General features: G+C 38.5%; 1 protein-coding gene across 1 annotated transcript in view; it reads right to left on the bottom strand.

The window, feature by feature from the left end:
* Positions 1-18,015, bottom strand: part of MYO3B (myosin IIIB) — a 183,681-nt gene that overhangs the window by 18,228 nt on the left and 147,438 nt on the right. The window contains exon 33 of the mRNA XM_030454152.1: positions 17,746-17,884. Coding sequence (XP_030310012.1) covers positions 17,746-17,884 — 139 coding nt within the window. The remainder of the gene's footprint in view (positions 1-17,745; positions 17,885-18,015) is intronic.

Genomic DNA, 18,015 nt, shown 5'->3' with positions numbered 1-18,015 from the left:
TTCCAAAACATGATTTAGAACAGATGTCACTGGACAGCAGAACACTTCTCCAGGGCTGGAGTAGAAAATCACAGCAAAAGAGAGAGATACTGAGCAGCTTAATTTACATAACAGGAGGATATTGATCCACACAGCAAGAAGAGGGCAGAACTTACCTGTCTCCAATTTTAGTTTAATTAAGACTCACATTCAAATATCAGTGATGTTTTCCCTCTATTAAGGCTCACACAAAATGCTTTGTTTGATTGTTTGATTGATGCCTTCTAAGGGGAGTATTGTGGGCTAAGGATGGCTTAGGACCATGTTTGCTTGTATTCTGTATTTCTGCCATTGACTGACAGTGCCTGAATAACATATTCAAAGCACTTCCCTCAAACCACACTTGGAGAGTGCATGTTTGAAACAAAGTATGAAACAATATTGACAAACAGTGTTACAAAACTGATATAGCTTTAATAGTGGCTTAATGAAAGAAATGGGACTATGAAACTTACTCCCTTCTTCTCTAGACAATGTGTGGCAAAATAAGCTGTCCACAATGGAAGGAAAAAGCTCAAAAAGAAACATTTGGAAACAATACAATCACATATGGTCCCATATGTTGAATCTATAATGCTTCTTAATTCCTTCAGGGTAACATTCACCCTTCTCCTGAACAAATTCCAAGTAACTGGGATTTGCTGGAGATGACTGAAGTAAGGAATAAAATCTGCCCTCCATACACAGACAGAAGTCATGATCATGAAGCAGCTTCTCTGCTTCGTAACCTGAAGAAGTTTCAGGATGCTCCTTTGAGCTGGTAGTCTGGAAACGGGCAGCATGCAGCATCTGGGAAGCACTCCTTCAAGTACCAGACAAGTACCAGACACCATCTACAATAACTGCTGCTCGTAGCAGGACAGCACCTGAACCTCAGGGGGCCTTCAAAACTTTGACATTAAAAAAAACATTTATGCTCAGAGAGTTGAGAAAAGACTCACCCTATGGCTTGCACATGTTGACTTCCACAAATGGTCAGTAATACTCATATCACACACATGGCTACCAGCTAATTGTCACACACTTCTGGAAGCTAGTTTTTTCAAAGGCAAAATTCAGATGTGCCTGAACTGAGTGTCCTGGCTCTAGAAAATGTGTAAAAAAAGCTGATAAAATGATAGTGAGTGCTGCAAAGAGATCTGGCTGAGGATGGACAAGATGGTTGTGTAAAGCATTGATTTGAATGAGTTTTTGTTCTTGAGTTTCATTCAAACTGACTCTGAGATTCTGCTTTGGTACCCTGGCTGACTCAGCTCAATACAACTGTCCCAGTGACACTGATCTACAGCTAATACTGGAGCCTAGCACAAACATCTCTGAACATGAGATCTAAACACAACCCAGGCTTTCAGAAGGAATTAGTACTACCCAGAGATGCCTCTTCAGACAGTGTATTGGGAGATTGACTTTTTCTTGTAACTAGACTGGAAACCCTAACTGTAAAGGAAGACAGGGACCACCCTAGGGAAGCAGGGTGTGCTCTAGGGTGAGCATTTTCTCAATCCAGATCCACTCATTTGGATTCAGCTCTAAGCAGAGTTCACTTGAATACTTTTTTATTCTTCTCCTGTAAGACAGTTATAAAATTGTCATAAACTTGGAGATGGATATGATGAGAATGAGGGCTTCGCATCTCCAGTTCCTCCACTACAAGCTCAGAGATCCTTTAAGCCCACAGGCAGAGATTAAGAAGCACTTGATTTGGTTCTCCAGCTGGAGGACAGGGACAAAGGTTATTCAGACAAAAAGTGCAAAAGACTAGGAAGGATGCAAAGCTAGTATTTAGGCCCAGAACCACAATAAACTCCCAGAGTGAACTTCTCCCTGGTAAGTTTCTAGAAGGCACTAAGCTACCCTTAATGCAGATTCAAGTTGTGTTTTATTATCTGATAGGCACAGAGCCAACAGTAAATAGAATCCTAGAAAGTTCAGGGTTGGAAGGGACCTCAAAAGAGGTCAGAGCAGGGTCACTTACAGCAGGTCACACAGGAATAAATCCAGGTGGGCCTTGAATATCTCCAGGGAAGGAGACTCTACAACCTCCCTGTGCAGCCTGTTCCAGTGCTCTGTCACCCCCCAGTGAAAAATATTTATAAATATGTATAATATTTATACAGAACTGCCTATGTTCCAGTTTATAACTGTTGCTCCTCGTCCTAAACATATCCACAGAGATACTATACTCAGTAAGCCACAGCAATGAAAAGGCTTCCGTCTTTGGGAAATCATTCTGCCTTGAAGGAGAAAAGATGATTATCCCTCTTCCAGTCACCACCACTTGCTCTCCTCCACCCCTGAGAGGTCAATGAAGGCTTTTCTACTGCTACTAGAAACCATTTCAAAAGCTAAACCAAGACAGGGCTGATGAAGGAATGGTATGGGGAGGGAAGGAATTATATGTAACTCCTGTATATTTGTCTCCCAAATTAATTGTGCCTCTGATTCTTGCCTCTGTAGGTCAAAGCACTTACCAAAAGACACTATCTCTGTTTATCTGGTGTCTATGATACTTCTATCTGAATGTGAACCAGCATCAGCAATGTGTCAGCCTGTGCTGGTGATAAGAGTGATGCCTGCCAGTCTTCCTCTGCTATAATGCTTACATTCCTTTTCTGATTTAGAAAAAATATGTGAACTCGACACATGCTGCATTAGACCATCACCAACACTTGGAAAAGTCATCTCTCTACTCATGTAATATTTGGAAATACTTAAAGAGTTTGAGGAAAATATTTTCATGGAATGTTTGATGTAAAAAATGCTCCAAGGCAGATAGATTTTTTTCTGTTGACATTTCAAAATTGCTTCAAGACTATATGAAGGATCTGATGAAATACTTCTATGTTTTAATTTACCAGATGGAAAATGAAACTCTATTTAATATTTAAAAGGCTTTTTTACAAAATACACATAACTATTAAAAACACTACCTGGGATATTCTGCAGGAAAGGGAACAGGAACAAACATGCCTGGAATACAAGGCCCTGAAGCTACTCAGCAGTCCACAAAACAACTTTGGTGAGCATAACCACATCCTTCCTTCACAGGGAGGCCCTTTCCCACAAAACGCACAAAGCCGACACACTCTTGCCAGACATTTAAAATGACAATTGGGAAGGAAAAAAATCAACTCACCCAGGACAAAGCTTTTATCTAGCTTCTTCTAGACGGATTTGGGCTGGTATTAGTGTGAAATCATCCTCAGACTGACTGTAAAGAAGGGGCACAATGTACAATTACTGCATCTACCTATTATTATTATTATACCTATGTATGCTGCACTCTACAATGGAATAGCACTTTAAAAGTCAATGAAAGATTGCAGAGGAATTGTGATTCATTGGTCCACTGGCAGAACAACTTTGTCCTGACCACTCTGATCTGGCAGAAGGGAATGAAGGAGCAACAGTGGAGGTTTATTCCATCTTCAGAGTGCTTTACTGTCTGCTGTGGTAGAATTAATACCACCTGAAGCTCAAAGATGGTCCACTGGTCAGAGCCTGTATTCTCAATATGTGAAGGGCAAGATTTGCTGTACAGTGATGTCTACTTGCTGTAGTTACTACAGAAACACAGAGGAACCACAGACCTAAAGGAGAGAATTATAGCTTGAGTAGTGCACACAACTGAGCAAGACACAATATTTCAGACCTTCCTCCTCACTGTGGCAGACTCAGGTGTGCCACAGCTTTGGTGCATACTTACCCTTCAAGGCACAAATGAAGAAAAAACGTTCTGTTATTCTCAGGTCTTTTGCAGCCTGCTACAGCAAATGATGCAGCTTACACTCTGTTCTGGACATGTTCTTCACCCACTGTTGAAATCTGTGTCTGAGTTCCTCAAAATCCACTAGAGGTACCATTAATCAATCTCTTTTAGACCTAGCACTGTCTCAAGCTTGTCTGCTTAGCCAATCTGTATATCAGCTTCTTGGAAATGAAAATGAAAGGGAATTCCCATCTATAATGCTAGAAGTGAGGCGGGTGGTTTCCCCAGTTTCAGAGTCACCTGGGATGCTTTGGCAGAAAGGGACACTGCAGTGATACTGCAAAGTACTACGAAACCAGGATTTGGCTTGGCATATGAGCCCAGTCTCGCAGTTAGAATCTGTGGTTTGAAAACTTTTAATTCTTAATTTCTTTAAGAATCAGATCTTAACTTTGCAATGACTTCTTTTTCATCTGCATGCAAGATTTTAAAAATAGGCCTGGTGTTTCCTTTAATTAGTATTTGATATAGTATTAATATTCCTATTTATCTTCTACATGCCATATGGATTAAATTCTCATTACTTTTGATCTTAATACTTTTAAAATATGTAAATCAGCAGACAGACACTCTCTTTAAAGCAGTGTTTGCACACCATATCTATTATTGCCTTGGGCAACAGGAAAATATCTACATTGCTATAATTCCAGAATTGTGAGGAAATCTTGAAAAATCAGATATTAAACTTATCAATCTAGACAAATTATATAATGACCAAGTAAACTGCAGTTCTTTAGATACAGCTGTACCTATAAATGGCACTAAGAGTGGGCAAAGACCATTACAGAACATGTAGTTAAAAGAGATCAACTTAGTTAATTTCTGAAAGGAGTAGAATGTTTTCACAAGGTTGAGCTAATTCCTGATACAATGCCTTAGAATAATACTATATGTTCTTGAAGAACTTACCTTTAATCTCAGACATTAAAAATAAAATGATTTGTTTTCAAGTTTACAGAATCTATTGCTATCTTAATTAACCTCTTATTTTTTCAACACTATGGCACACCACTGACTAACATACTTGCATGAACACTTGTTTCATTTTATCTGAATACTGTGGTTCAGCAGAGAAGAGAAGCTTATGGGACTCATCAATACAAAGAACAGGCAAAGAGAATACATGGGACTGATGTCTGTTCACACTGTAAGGCATCTCTGATGACATTGGAAGCATTTGGATTTAGTGTGGAAGTAAGATGGTTCATGAATTTGTTTGTCTCAAAACAAAAGCCTGTTAAATCATTTTACATTTGATTCTCCTATGAGGTATAATATCATATTTGTGGCTAGGCCTGTTAAATCTCTCTGCCTACATTTTACTGCTTGGAGTTTTTAGAAAAAATTAAGAAAACTGAGCTGTGAAAACCAGGGCTGACTCTTACCATGCTCAGCCTGGGAGGCGGAGGGAGGGTACTGTACAGCTGCAGCCACACTGCACACACCAGAGCACCTGTGTGGCACCTGCATGAGGTATTCATTCCCTACCTTTCAGCCTTGGATTTCTGGGAAATAAGGCATTTTCAATAAAACTGGGCATTGATGATCCATTTAGTCCCTCTTATTTTTATTTTTTTCTAATCTTATCCAAATCCCACTGAGTCTGTGGGACCTTCCCCACTCTCTTGACTAAGCTCTGAGTACAGGCCAGCAGCCTGACAGTATGATGTATTTCTAGCACATTTTATTTTATTTTATTTTAAGCACTTGATTGTCCTGGAAACCAACAGGACATCAGGACAACAACAGTACTGGTGATTATTCAAACATCACCTGAGAGAAAAGAGCTCTCCTCCTTAAATTTATCACAAGGCAATGTTTGGCAGAGCTCATGCCAAATGAGAACCTGAGCCTGTGAGCTCTTTCATCCTATGGTACAATGGTCATGTATAGACCATGACTTCCCTGGGTGCATACCAAGCAAAACATCCACAGCTTGCTTCCCAAGAAGGTGATGTTCCATAAGAAACAGAAATTTGGCCCTTGCTCTGAACAACAGTTTAAGGCCTAGTCTACACCAGCAAATGCTACAAATGCCTCTATTTCTTACCATCATTTGGGTTGATAAAAGTCCTCAGCTAGAAATATTGCTATTAATTTGACAGTAATTATTCATTCCATCTGGCAAACTGCTTTAAGAAATGCTTTACTGTGATGAGAAGCCTGTCCAGCAAGGAGGTCTGCTGGTGTATGTCTGCAGTATGATTACATTTTCAAATTCTTTCATCTGCAGATACATCCTATCTGGCCAGTTCTGTGCATGGTAGTTTCTCCAATAAGGGGACTGCTACCTCTGCTGAATTAAAGCAGCCTCTTTTTTTTGCATCTAGAATAAATAGGTGAGAGAGTATCTTAGAAGAAATTTAAATGTCCCCTTTAAGTGTCTTAATGACACTGTAGGGGACAATGCAACATTTAGTTATTGCAGCTTAAACACTTTATGTTTTAAAACATCACAATTACTACTCACCACTGTTTCACAACACAGATATTCTATATACATAATATAAATTATCTATAAACATATCAAATAGGAAAGTCTGTTCACAGACATGCAAGTTGCCTATACTGTTCAACCCAATTTACTTTTCAAATTGTACTATAAACTTATGATTCTAAACAGTCAGTTTGAATCCACATGTCCATCACTTTTCACATTGAATGGTTTTATTTAGGCCATGACTCTTATGGACTTAAACAAGATGTGTAGGTCTTGTGCTACATCCTGAAGAATTTGGCCCTTCATCATCAACCTCTGTCTTTGACTGCTGCATATATTATATGCAGAAGGAGATGTTGCATGCAAGCCTGTGAAATTTTACGTTAATAAATCAAGGATCTCCTGGCTACTGAACTCACAGCTCTGTTCTCTAGTTAGTTCACAAGTATTTCATATCAAAGGGATGCAAATGTGAAGGTTTAGAAGCAAAGAAGTAGCTTTCAAATTTGAGACTAAATAAAGAGCCTGACAAGCAATACTATTAATAATCTACATCACTTTTACCCAGTCTACCTGAAACTTAAGCATAATACTCTGCAGTGGGACTCCACTTTCACCTCTCCTCCAGGTAGGAGACGCTCTTCAATGATGCAGCACCTACAGAAACTGTATCAGAGTATTTTATGAAAGCAACACCACCAAAATAAATCCAAGTAGCTAGTTCAGGAACAACTTTGTCTCACCTTCCATTTTTTTCATCACTAGGATGTAGAAGTCTCCTGTTTCCTTCCCTGCAATCCCATGACACATGGCACATTCACATGAAGGTCATCTTGGACTATCCCACTGGAAACAGCTTTGTAAGCCCCTTTGCTAGCTGAAGTGCCAGCTAAACTCTCCAGGCTTTGTGTAATGGTGGAGTCACACTCAACAGCTGAGTGGGCCTGAATTTATTCCAGACTCCCACAGCCGGTCAGTTCTCTCAGCAGACAAGGGCTGAAGCCAACCACTTCCCCATTTCCTCCATGGCATTATATATGAACACTGAAGCAGACAGAGGGTATAGTGGTCAAATACAGAGTACTTTCATGGGCCGTATAAGAGAAAGTAGAATTTTGAAAAGCTCTCACCCGTCTGACTCCACAACTTAGGCCACACGTTCACATGGGAATAAAGCACAACCAGGATATCAAATTATCGAAGTCTATTGTCTTCAAACAGCTGAACTGTTTTAGATTAATGATGACTTCTATTCCGGTGTCCTAGTAAAAAGGGGACCTCGTTTCAGTTCTAGATCACTCCCGGCAAATCAGCTGGGAACATGCAGAACACAATGTACACCAGATTCCAGCACACTGCTGCCTGTCTGCTCTGAGCTATGTCACCAGCGTACATGAAGACAGGCATAGGCCCATCCCACCAAAACTTGTTTTGCTCAGTTTGTTTTTGTTTCAAAAGATCCTTCAGGGGAAAGAATCTGGTCAAAAATCCAGCCACAATTAAAATTGTTTATATAAAACACACTTGGGGCTTCAATCTGTGGGAGCAATATTTTTAAACGTTTTGTTTTTTGTTTCTGATTTGTTGTTCTGATGTTGGTATGAATAAAGCCAGACAAAACCCCAAGCATTAGTGTAACCAATGTAATCCAGATACAATGGGCTAGATTTACAGACCAGCCATGCTTATTCATGGTGCAGCATGAGGATGCATGATCAAGTTCATCATAACTGGCCAAATTTACAGTTTCCCTGAGGCCCTGTTCCTCTTCAGAGAACACCCCTAGTACAGAAGGCCCATTAGCTGCACGCAGAGCCAGCTCTGTGTCTTTGTTCCCACTTGTCCCAGAGTAGGAGTAGGAATCATTCTAAGGCAGGGCAGCACAAACCTGAACAAAAGCCGCAGAGATAAAAGGCTGAAGTCTACATGAATAAAACCCTCTCTCTTCTCCTATCTCCTCTCTTTCTCAACAACAGATTCTGTTATTGTTGCTAAAGTGGAGAAACCTCTACAGATATGGGGACATCTTCCTTTGCTACACCTTCAGAGGTTAAGAGAGGCATTTGCCCTGAACCAACCCAGCACCTGCAACCTTCCAGTTATCTAGTAAAGGAAATGGTAGACACAATCCCTTTTACAGTTAGACTCAGCTTTCCTGATGAGATAATTTCCAGAAGAACTCAGCTACCTTTCAAGCATCAAAATTAGCAGCCAGGTTTCCAAGGAAAAATTTGAACACTCACCAGGAAGTGACAGTCACTTAGGGAGTTACTGAATGCTTTGGAAACTGTGGTTCTATTTCTCCACCCAAACATTACTTTTGGAAACTTATTAAACTGACCCAAAATTCTATCGAAAATGCATCCTGTAATGTTTGTTTAATACTTTGCTGGTAGTAATGTTCCTTCAGTACATTCAAATTTACATATCTTTATCTTTCAGTAAAAATTCATTATTTCTACATTAGAGAACCCCTCAGCCTTCTTTGGCTCAGTTTTATCATTCTCTGTTCTGAGTTTGGCTTTTACTGACTACACTAAATGGAACTGTAAATCCAAAGGCAGACAGTGCTGTTTTTATTGCTGAGAATTCTTACCTGGATAATTTATTTGACAGTATTGAGGGAGCATGCATGTCACTTGCCACTTCATTTCATCTCATTTAATTATTTCCTTTCTTAACAGAGCATAAGCAAGAACATGAAAATATGATTTCTTACAAAGTCTTCTTGTGTTGTTTCTTCACTAGCTACAGAATCTAACCAGTGACCAACATGGGAAAGACTTTCTCATTCAGCAGCAAAGGATAAAAGATCTAGATAATCTGCTGATGAAGGCTGACCTTAAATTGTCTGCCAACTAAAAAATTAATCTGGCCCTGATTCCCAGAAATAGGTGTCAATTCATCTGGAAGCTGTTCTTTTTAAAGAATCACATCTTGTTCTGGTTCAAATGGTCCTACATAGCCATAGGGTTTCAAGAAGAGATAACTAGTCACCACAAGAAGCTCTAGAAGACCATGAACTTGAGTTAGAACTCTTGCCAAAATTCCAGTGTATTTGGAAAGGTAGATAAGATGCAGAAAGAATTCATAGGTTAATGAATTCAGGGCTGACGCTAAAAATCCCTAAATTTAAAAAATGTAAGCTCTTGCTTAGGTCCAACATTGAATAAGGAGCTGGATGCAAACAGAGCAATAAAAACTAACCTTAACAAATAAAACTGAGAAATATTTCAATCCTTTCTGCAGAGGCAAAAACTGCCTAAAAGCTAAACCTGACTCACCAAACTTTTCAATTTATGCTTTTAATGACCCTCATATATCCATAATTAAATTTTTGGCACAGTTTAACTTAGCTTGAATTAGCAGTTTAAGAACAATTTATTTAGCCCCTGTTGAGATCATCAACAATTTCACAAATGTAACATCTGAAAAGTAGAGGGCATTACAGTTGTATGGCTGAACTGGACAGGACAGTAAAGTACAGAATGTAAATTTCTTCAGTCAACTTCTGGAATGTTGCCTGTTCTTTATCTTCAAATATTTTGGACCAATTTTGGACCTTTCAGAGGTATACATTTGCTAAAAATAGTGAAAAACTATGTTGCAAATAATGATGTCAAATGTTGGAAACAATGGATAGATATGGTCTCTACTGCAAAGGAATTAGTTCAGTAAGGATTACTTACCCTTCAAAAAGACTTAGCCTTTCAAAACAGAGCAAGAAGCATATCTCTCCTATAGCAAAGTGATGTACTCCTTTCAAGTGCTCTAATGCTGGAATTAAACTTCTCCCTGAGAAACTTCAGAAACTTCAATAACTAGATATGAGACAATCAATGCTCCAGAAAGCAGTAGTGTATTTCACTGCTAAGGCTATAAAATGTTCTGTCACTATTGAATCTTTTTTTTTTTTTCCTCCCCATCAGTTTTTCATTTCATCTACTTCTTTCTCCTTTTTTGATCCTGCTTCTTTGCATGGATTTTCTTCTTTGATGGCATATTCTTTCTTCACTTTTGGTTTGTTTTTTTGCTGTTATCTGTCCATGTCTCTGCCTCTTCTTCCCTATAGGTGAAGCTCTGAATGGTTTAATCCATCATGCATCTACCCTACTGATACAATCCCTTCTCCAAGAAATGGTTAGGTTGGTTCTTCTTTTCCTTTTTTTCCCCACATGCTTTTTTTTTTTTTTTTTTCTCTTTCTTTTTGGAAACAAGTTAGAAGTAAGATGAAGTAGTCAACTGACCATCCTTGCAAGTCACACCACAAACCACTAAGTTCTGAAATAAGTTCCAGAATTTATGCTGCAGAGTGACTGACAGTGACTGGTTTTCTGACTGTGCATGTTTACTTGGTGGCTGAGAAGTAGAACTTTTGTGAATTAACAGTGATTCTCTTCAGTGCATGTCTTTATTAGCTTGTGCTGTGTGGTGATACCACGCAGACAATGTTTGAACTAAAAAGTTTAAGGCTGCAAGTTGCTTATGATGATGAAATGTGATAACAAAAATCTTGCTTCCTTTGCAATGCCTCCAAATGTCCCTGCTGATGGCTCTTTGTGATGCCTGTGTTATTCCCAGGGAAATTTTTAAAATAGGATACAGTTTGCGAATGAAAATATCTAATCTACTCGTGTAAAATTTCCTTTTTTGAAAGCAGTCAAGCCCCTTAGGATACGAAGCTGAGGATTCACCCATCCTGGGGCCTAAATCAATGACCAAAAGGCACAAAGCATGAACCGTGGTACAGCCGATAAAAAGCTGATACATACTGCAGACTCAGTCTAAGAGCTGTTCTGAATACACAAGGGTAGACCCTTATGAGGAGATTAAGAGCACAACTACTTTCAGTTTATCAGTTTCTTATGAATGAAAACTTAATTGGGAGCACGTTGACAACAACAGATGAAAGAAATTGGAACTACTTCATAAGTCTGATGAGGAAAACATGAGGGGTGAGCCCAAACTGGACACCTGTGTCCTTTTGGGACATCAGTTGAGAAAGTATGCAAATCTGAACTTCATATATATTCACCTGTCTCTGAAAACAAATCAATAGCTCAAAGACTTTTGTTACACAAATATCTCTTTTACCTATATTTACCTACAGCTGCTAGTTGTTTTGAGATTTTAAAACTACAGCTATTTCTGCTGCTACTCAAATTAGCTCACAGTGTCTTTGCAGAGCTGCAGCAAACTTTTGGTTTTTTTCAAACAAGCTTACTGTTCTTCATTTGATAGTCATGCTCTTTATCGTAACTAAGGATATGCAGTAAAGAGCAACATTTCAAGGAATGTGGAAAAAACAACTGCACCACTTTGCTGGAGGACATATTTGGTGTTTACTAAGCCCAGGACTACAAAAAGAGGCTGGAACAATGTATTTTTTTTTCCTAATTCTGAATGTGACTTTTGTGCGTGTGCATGAGACAAACATAAGCACACTGCTGAGAGGGAGTTCAAGGAATAGCACTACACTCACAAAACCACAAAGAAACAAAGCTGAACTTCCTAGACTATAGAGCAAACAACCAGCTGCAGCTGAAGTGGTACAGCTCTCCAACCAAATTACCAGGCAATCACACATGTTCTCTGATTTCTTACAAAATGTAAGAGAACCAGGCAGAGGAAAGACATGTTAAAGATGACTGAGTCTTCCAGGGATGCTCCTGCTGCTGTTCAGCTTGTTAGCTATCCTGGCATTCTCCCCACTAGGCTCAGCCTGGCTGCCAGGGCAGACCAACGAGGCAAGAAAGAAGTGATACTTTATAAGCACATAGCTGTGTTTCCTGCCTTCTCACACTGCTCATTGCTTGTGCTTCTGCCTAAAACACTGATTTGTACAAGGCAGGACAAACCTTAAAGGCAAAGACAAGTTTATTGTCTTCCAATAAGATGTTTTGAGGAAAAAACCTACTAGAATTCATAACACTGCTTTTTCATACACATTGTGTTAGGGCTAAGACACACTTGTTGCCTGCCTGAGCACACATGGGAAGCCAGCTTCTCCTCTCTTTGGAAGCAACAGCCTTGGGAGCAATAGTAAACTTCCTGTGATTCTGGTATTCTTTCCTTGTCTTGGGGGAAAGGTGTTATATGAAGGGAATGTGGCAGAGAAGCATTATTTTTCTGGTGTACCACCAATGTCAGCCAATTCGTAAGCACAACTAGCTCCCAATTATTCTCTCCATATATAAGGAAGATGCTCAAGAAAGGGTTTCCTTGCCTGGGGACAGAAATGAGCTGTGCAAAGCAGTAATTACTGCTACAAGCTTTATTTGCTATTACTGTATTCAACTTGACCATTATAATCAGCTGAGGTTATCTGTAAGAGAACTGATACGTAAAATATTTCCAGTGAGTAGAGAGAAATGATGGAGAGTCAAATACAATCAGTCATGAACAGAGCTAATGAATAACTGATGTAAGACAATTCCTTTCCAACCAGATACTTCACAGCAAGTTCATGATTTACTGAACAGAATACCTATTTATGAAACTGTATCTATGAGTAACTTCTAGTCTCTAGATCCCTACATACATGGTTGCAAGTATTTTGTATCTATCTTTTTTTGTCAGAGAGAGTATTTTTTTCCATTTAGACTGATCAGCCAGGCAAATTATTTATCATGGGCTGGGGTTCTTTTATGCTCTATATGATACTTGGCAGTCAATCACAAGCCACTGGAATAATTAGGGAACTACAATACAGAATAAAATTTGAATACATGCAAAGTACATAAGATTCTTACATACAATTTTTTTCAGAAAGGAATTTGCTACGGTGTTTTCTGAGCTGCCCCACACCTCATGTACCATTCTGTCACATCACATTAATTATGTTACTGCTTTTACCACTGTGTTTTCCTTTCATATCTGTGTAGAATTGTAAAAATGCAAATTATTCAAGGAAAGGTACAGTGTGTTCTAGGAAGAAAGACCTGAAATACTGCTATTACCTCTTACTTGTTGGGAATTCTGTACAGTGAATCCATACTTTTAAGCAGCAGCAAAGAACAAGAAATTATTTGGTAACATACAACTAGCCAATAAAATCATAGCTCTATTAAAGCCAACTGTCAGCTTTTTTCTTACAAAATAACCTGAAATAAAGATATTACCTAAATTTTTCTGATAGTGGTGAAAAGTTGAAAAAAATCTGAATTGTCTCTTTCTTTGCAAAACACAAAATACAATTTATGAAATCATTATTATAGTCACTCTGTAATGAGCGAACTCCATGTGCAACCACAAAATTCTATACCTACTGCACTAATTCGAAGCAAGTTTACTTAGACAAATGGTGTGGGCTTTTTAGAAACAGAAGAGCAATTGTTTAAGAACCACATTAGTTGCCTGAGTAGATCAGTCATCTGAGATATGCTGTTGGTTCAGAGCACCAGTAGATGAAGTACTACAAAGATTAACTACAAAGCAAGAAATGCTAAAGAAGTACTCAGACAGACCTGTATGTTATGGACAGAAAATGAAGACAGAAAGAGTGGGCAAACTGCAGCTTGGATCAGTGGTAGACAACATTTCATTTTAAGAGCAGAAACTGAACCCCTGTCTGTCTGTATTATTCGACTTTAATAAATTCCTCATATTTTTTACTATTATTTTTCTGGATTTCCCATGAGAGAAATAAGCAGTCTCTTTTTATTGCAATGCAGCCATTATGAACAGAATTTCAGCTTGTGATATATAGAACATGTACTAAGCCATCTCTGGAGGACTTTATTGCAGTTTATCTGTGCAGTTTACTTCATCTTATTTTATCTTCCACTGTTGATACTAATCAGTCATGGCTGCAGGTCAGATCTTCTTGCATTGGAAACAACCACAATAACCAATGCAGTAGTAAACCAGCCTATAATGCAATTCACTGCCTAAGGCTAAACATAGAGCTAACATGTGTTTAACAAATCAGAGCTTGTATTTATCACTTGTCACTGTTTGTGTCTTTGTCTGTTGGAGGGGAAAAAACAATTAAGAAGCTAAGCTGAGTAAAGAAAACTTAAAAACAGCTCCATTTCTTTTCAGATTTGTTGGTCTGGCAAAATGCAGTCTGCAAATTGTACCATCAAAGTGTAGCAAAATGTCTAACAGAAAGTGTCCATGGGTGAACCAGCTGAGAATACAAGAGCCAGCAGTACCAGTTTCAACTGAAAACCTTCCATTAGGATGAGGGAAGTTCAGATTTTCTGAATCCACATTGGAACCACACTGAAGAACTGAAATACTGAAACTAAGTTACTGCATTTGTCACCCTAATGGTTAGTGAAGCTAACAGGCTCCCATTTAGCACGAACCCAGGAAGCAGAAACTCAGGCTTTCCATAGGACAGGCAGGTGATGGTCCCCCCTGGGGTTGGGTCCCACCATGTGCAATGCAGTAACAGGCTTACTTACACCAGCAAAATCTATCTTCATAAATATACAGCCTCACAACTCTGGCAAGGTAATCATCATTTCTTGTAATGATAGAAGCAAAAATGATTGCATGGAGATGTAGCTTTATTTTCAGCTTATTCTCTCAAGAGACATCCTGAAGACATCTTCTCCTTCCTATGACTTCTACTTACACATTTGTAAGGCAAATTATTTGGAAACATGATTTCTGTTTCCTAAGCTCAAAGGTCAGCATTCATCCCAGTTGTGAAGAGATCAGTAATCTGGTAATACTCAGTCTTTTAAAGAAAAAAGGGAAAGAAGCTAGTTTTGAAGCTAGTTTTTCTCTTGTATATGCCCAGTGAGATTTTGCCTCAAAAGCCCTAGAAAACTACTGTAGCAGAGCCCTTTCCACGGAAATTCATAGACAACATACCACATCAGCAACTCCTCTGCCCAAGACTTTGAGTGGAATACAGCTAATAGTAATTCCTCTACTATGATGTGTAGCATGTAGTAGAAGAATACTGTGAAATCCCATTGGCTTTGCACATGGCTACTGCATCTTCAGTACAATCAGATGCAACACTACTATTCTGTAACACTAACTTGGCCTTTTCAGTGTTTCCTGTAACATTTAGACTGTCCCATGATCCTGCTGTTTTACTTACACTTTATGTGCAAAACAATGACCAACTTTCTACAACCCAGTGTAAAGGCCTTTGAAGGGAAAAAGAGGGTTTTATTTCTGCATTAGCTACAGCTGTTGTAGGATCTTTGTGGAAATTTTCTGATCTATTTTCCCTCTGCCAGTCTACTACTGAGAGCAGGCAGCACAGCTGGACAAAAAGATCTAAGTGACCAACCAGCCCTTTTGACTGATACACAAATATATCAACTCACATCAACCACTTTTTCCCTTTTGTGCTTTGTTCCCCATTAACTGCACTAGAGCCTCACCTACTGAGACCTTAAGGCAAATAAGCAGCCTATTGTTCCTCTTGTGCTTAGCTCCAGATACAGACTACTTCCTTCAGCAGATACCCACACTGACTCACAACTGGGTCATGGACCAGTGCAGAAACTTGTCTGTGCCAACTGTCCTGTTGGCCTCTGGGTTCCAGGTCCACAGTGCTACCCCCAGGCTGAAGGACTACCTCTGCCTGTAACGTAACTTCAAGAGAACTCAAAATCAACCTATAATATTGCAGAATAATGCTTCACTATGAAAAATAAAGGTTTTCACATTGTTTGGACCACCTAGTGGACAGCTTTTTTCTGTGTGAATAAAAGCTGTTGGAGCTCTACATCATAAAACACATGTATATATATTTATATGTGTTCATATTTCAAAAAATATTTGCTATATTGCTAAATATTGCTATTTCATATTTCACAACAGGTCTAACAATATTGTCTTCTTAAAAGTATACTTCACACAGTAAGATTGAATACAGATTGAGCAGTGTGTGAAACTGTCTGAATTTGTGAATGCAAGCTGTGCTTTTAAAAGCATCCAAAGAAATTATTATTCCTCAGCAGGTTTACCCCCTTAACAGTTACACACTGAAATGTAACTCACATGGTCACCTAAGTATCTTCATGCTTAACTAGGAAAGTTCTTATTTCTATATTTGCATGCTTATTCATTGACATGTTTCTTAAATAGTCCAGATCAATGTTGCATTTATCCTTTAAATTCTATTCTTCAATCACTTCCAGGTTTTTTTAAATCTCTCAATTACTGGCTAATGGCTCCGAATCACATGCTTGCTAAGGGTGTAATTCAGCCAGTTTCTCTCTCTCTGTTTTAACTCAGACACAATGTCTCTGATTTCCAGGAGACTGGTTACAGGGTAACATGCAGTACCCAGTGATAGGAAGGATGACAGAGCCCTGACTCTCAAGAGGATTTGCTGCAATGAAGACACTGCTCTTTGACAGGTTTATATTTTAACATGTAATAATTTAAGATAGTAATGCACACATCCCTTGCAGTTCCACACCATGGATTCAAAACACACATGGACAGAGATGCATGCAGAGAGAATAGCAGACTTCTCAGCCTGCTGTGTTTACATGCTACTTTGGTTTTAGCATGGAAAACACATTATGCCTGTGTAGAAGAATAAATACATTGAATTTGCATTATTTCCTGTAACAGAAGGGTCTCTCTATAAATACCTGTCTTCTTACCTTCACACTGTAATTTTTTTTTTACTGACCTCTGTAAAGTTTAAACATGTACATTGCAGGATTAGGGCTCAAGTATTCAGATAAGTATTTATAGGTAAAAGGTGTCCCTTTAAATATATAAATAGAAATGTTGATGTGTGACACAAAATCATAAACAACTGATTTTCAGCTATACTCTGGAAATTCATTTTATATTTTGGCTTTAGTTTTACATATCACATTACCAACCTATTTCATCTTAAACTGCGGGAGATGTTCTATTATCCAGTCCTAAAGTCTCTATTCATGGATTTGCAGGAACACAATGACTACAATAAAAATAAGTATTCTGCTAGCTAATGATTTCCTGGAATATTCAAAGGTAAACCAGTTAAAACTCAGTAACTATCATAATGTTTTACTTCAAGTTTTTAAACTGATACTGACCATGGCAAAAATAATGTATCAGAAAATAAAACAAAGAACACATTGCATAGATTGCAGAACTATCACAGACCTTCCTGCATTGCTGACTGAATCTTTGTGCATGTGAACAAAAAAGTTGCCTTTCATTCTGCCAAACATAAGAGATGTTACTACTGTTTTCTACTTCTGAGGCTAGAAGGCAAAGGAAAGCTGAAGCTCGTGAAGGTTAGCTCGATTTTACTAAAACAGTATTTGGATTATTAGCCATGTTTGTAGTAGAAACTTTATTTTAAATATCTTTTTGCTTCTGCCTCTGTGTTGAGGTTAATTAAGAGCTTTTTTGTATTTCCAGGTTGAAAATGTGCAGAAGTTACCTCCTTTATGTTTCCTGCCTTCCAAGGGATTGTTAAAAGACCTCATTAATATATAAACCAAGTTACATGCTGACAACCTGTAATTTATATATAGGAGAAGACACATCTCTGTTACTTTATCATATTTCTTACCTCCTTTTTTGTGGGATCTCAAGGGATTTGACAACGGATGGTCTGCAGCTGATTGGGATTGGCTAATTGATTGTGAATCCTGCATTTCGAACGACTGTTTCAGAATAAACAGAGAAGCAGAAATTTCATCCAAATCCTTCTGGAATAGAGAATTCTGGTTTGGGCACACATGAAGTATTTTGATTCCCCTCTGCCACAATAACTTATAGTTGTGATCTCACAGAAAGCAACCTCTTATTATTATATGACTGTGAAATGTCGAATGCTAGA

The sequence above is a fragment of the Calypte anna genome, chromosome 7 (genome assembly GCF_003957555.1).
Source record: "Calypte anna isolate BGI_N300 chromosome 7, bCalAnn1_v1.p, whole genome shotgun sequence".
NCBI classification, from domain to species: Eukaryota; Metazoa; Chordata; class Aves; order Apodiformes; family Trochilidae; genus Calypte; species Calypte anna.
The sequence above is the reverse complement of the archived record's forward strand: the minus strand, read 5'-3'. Positions and strand labels throughout refer to the sequence as shown.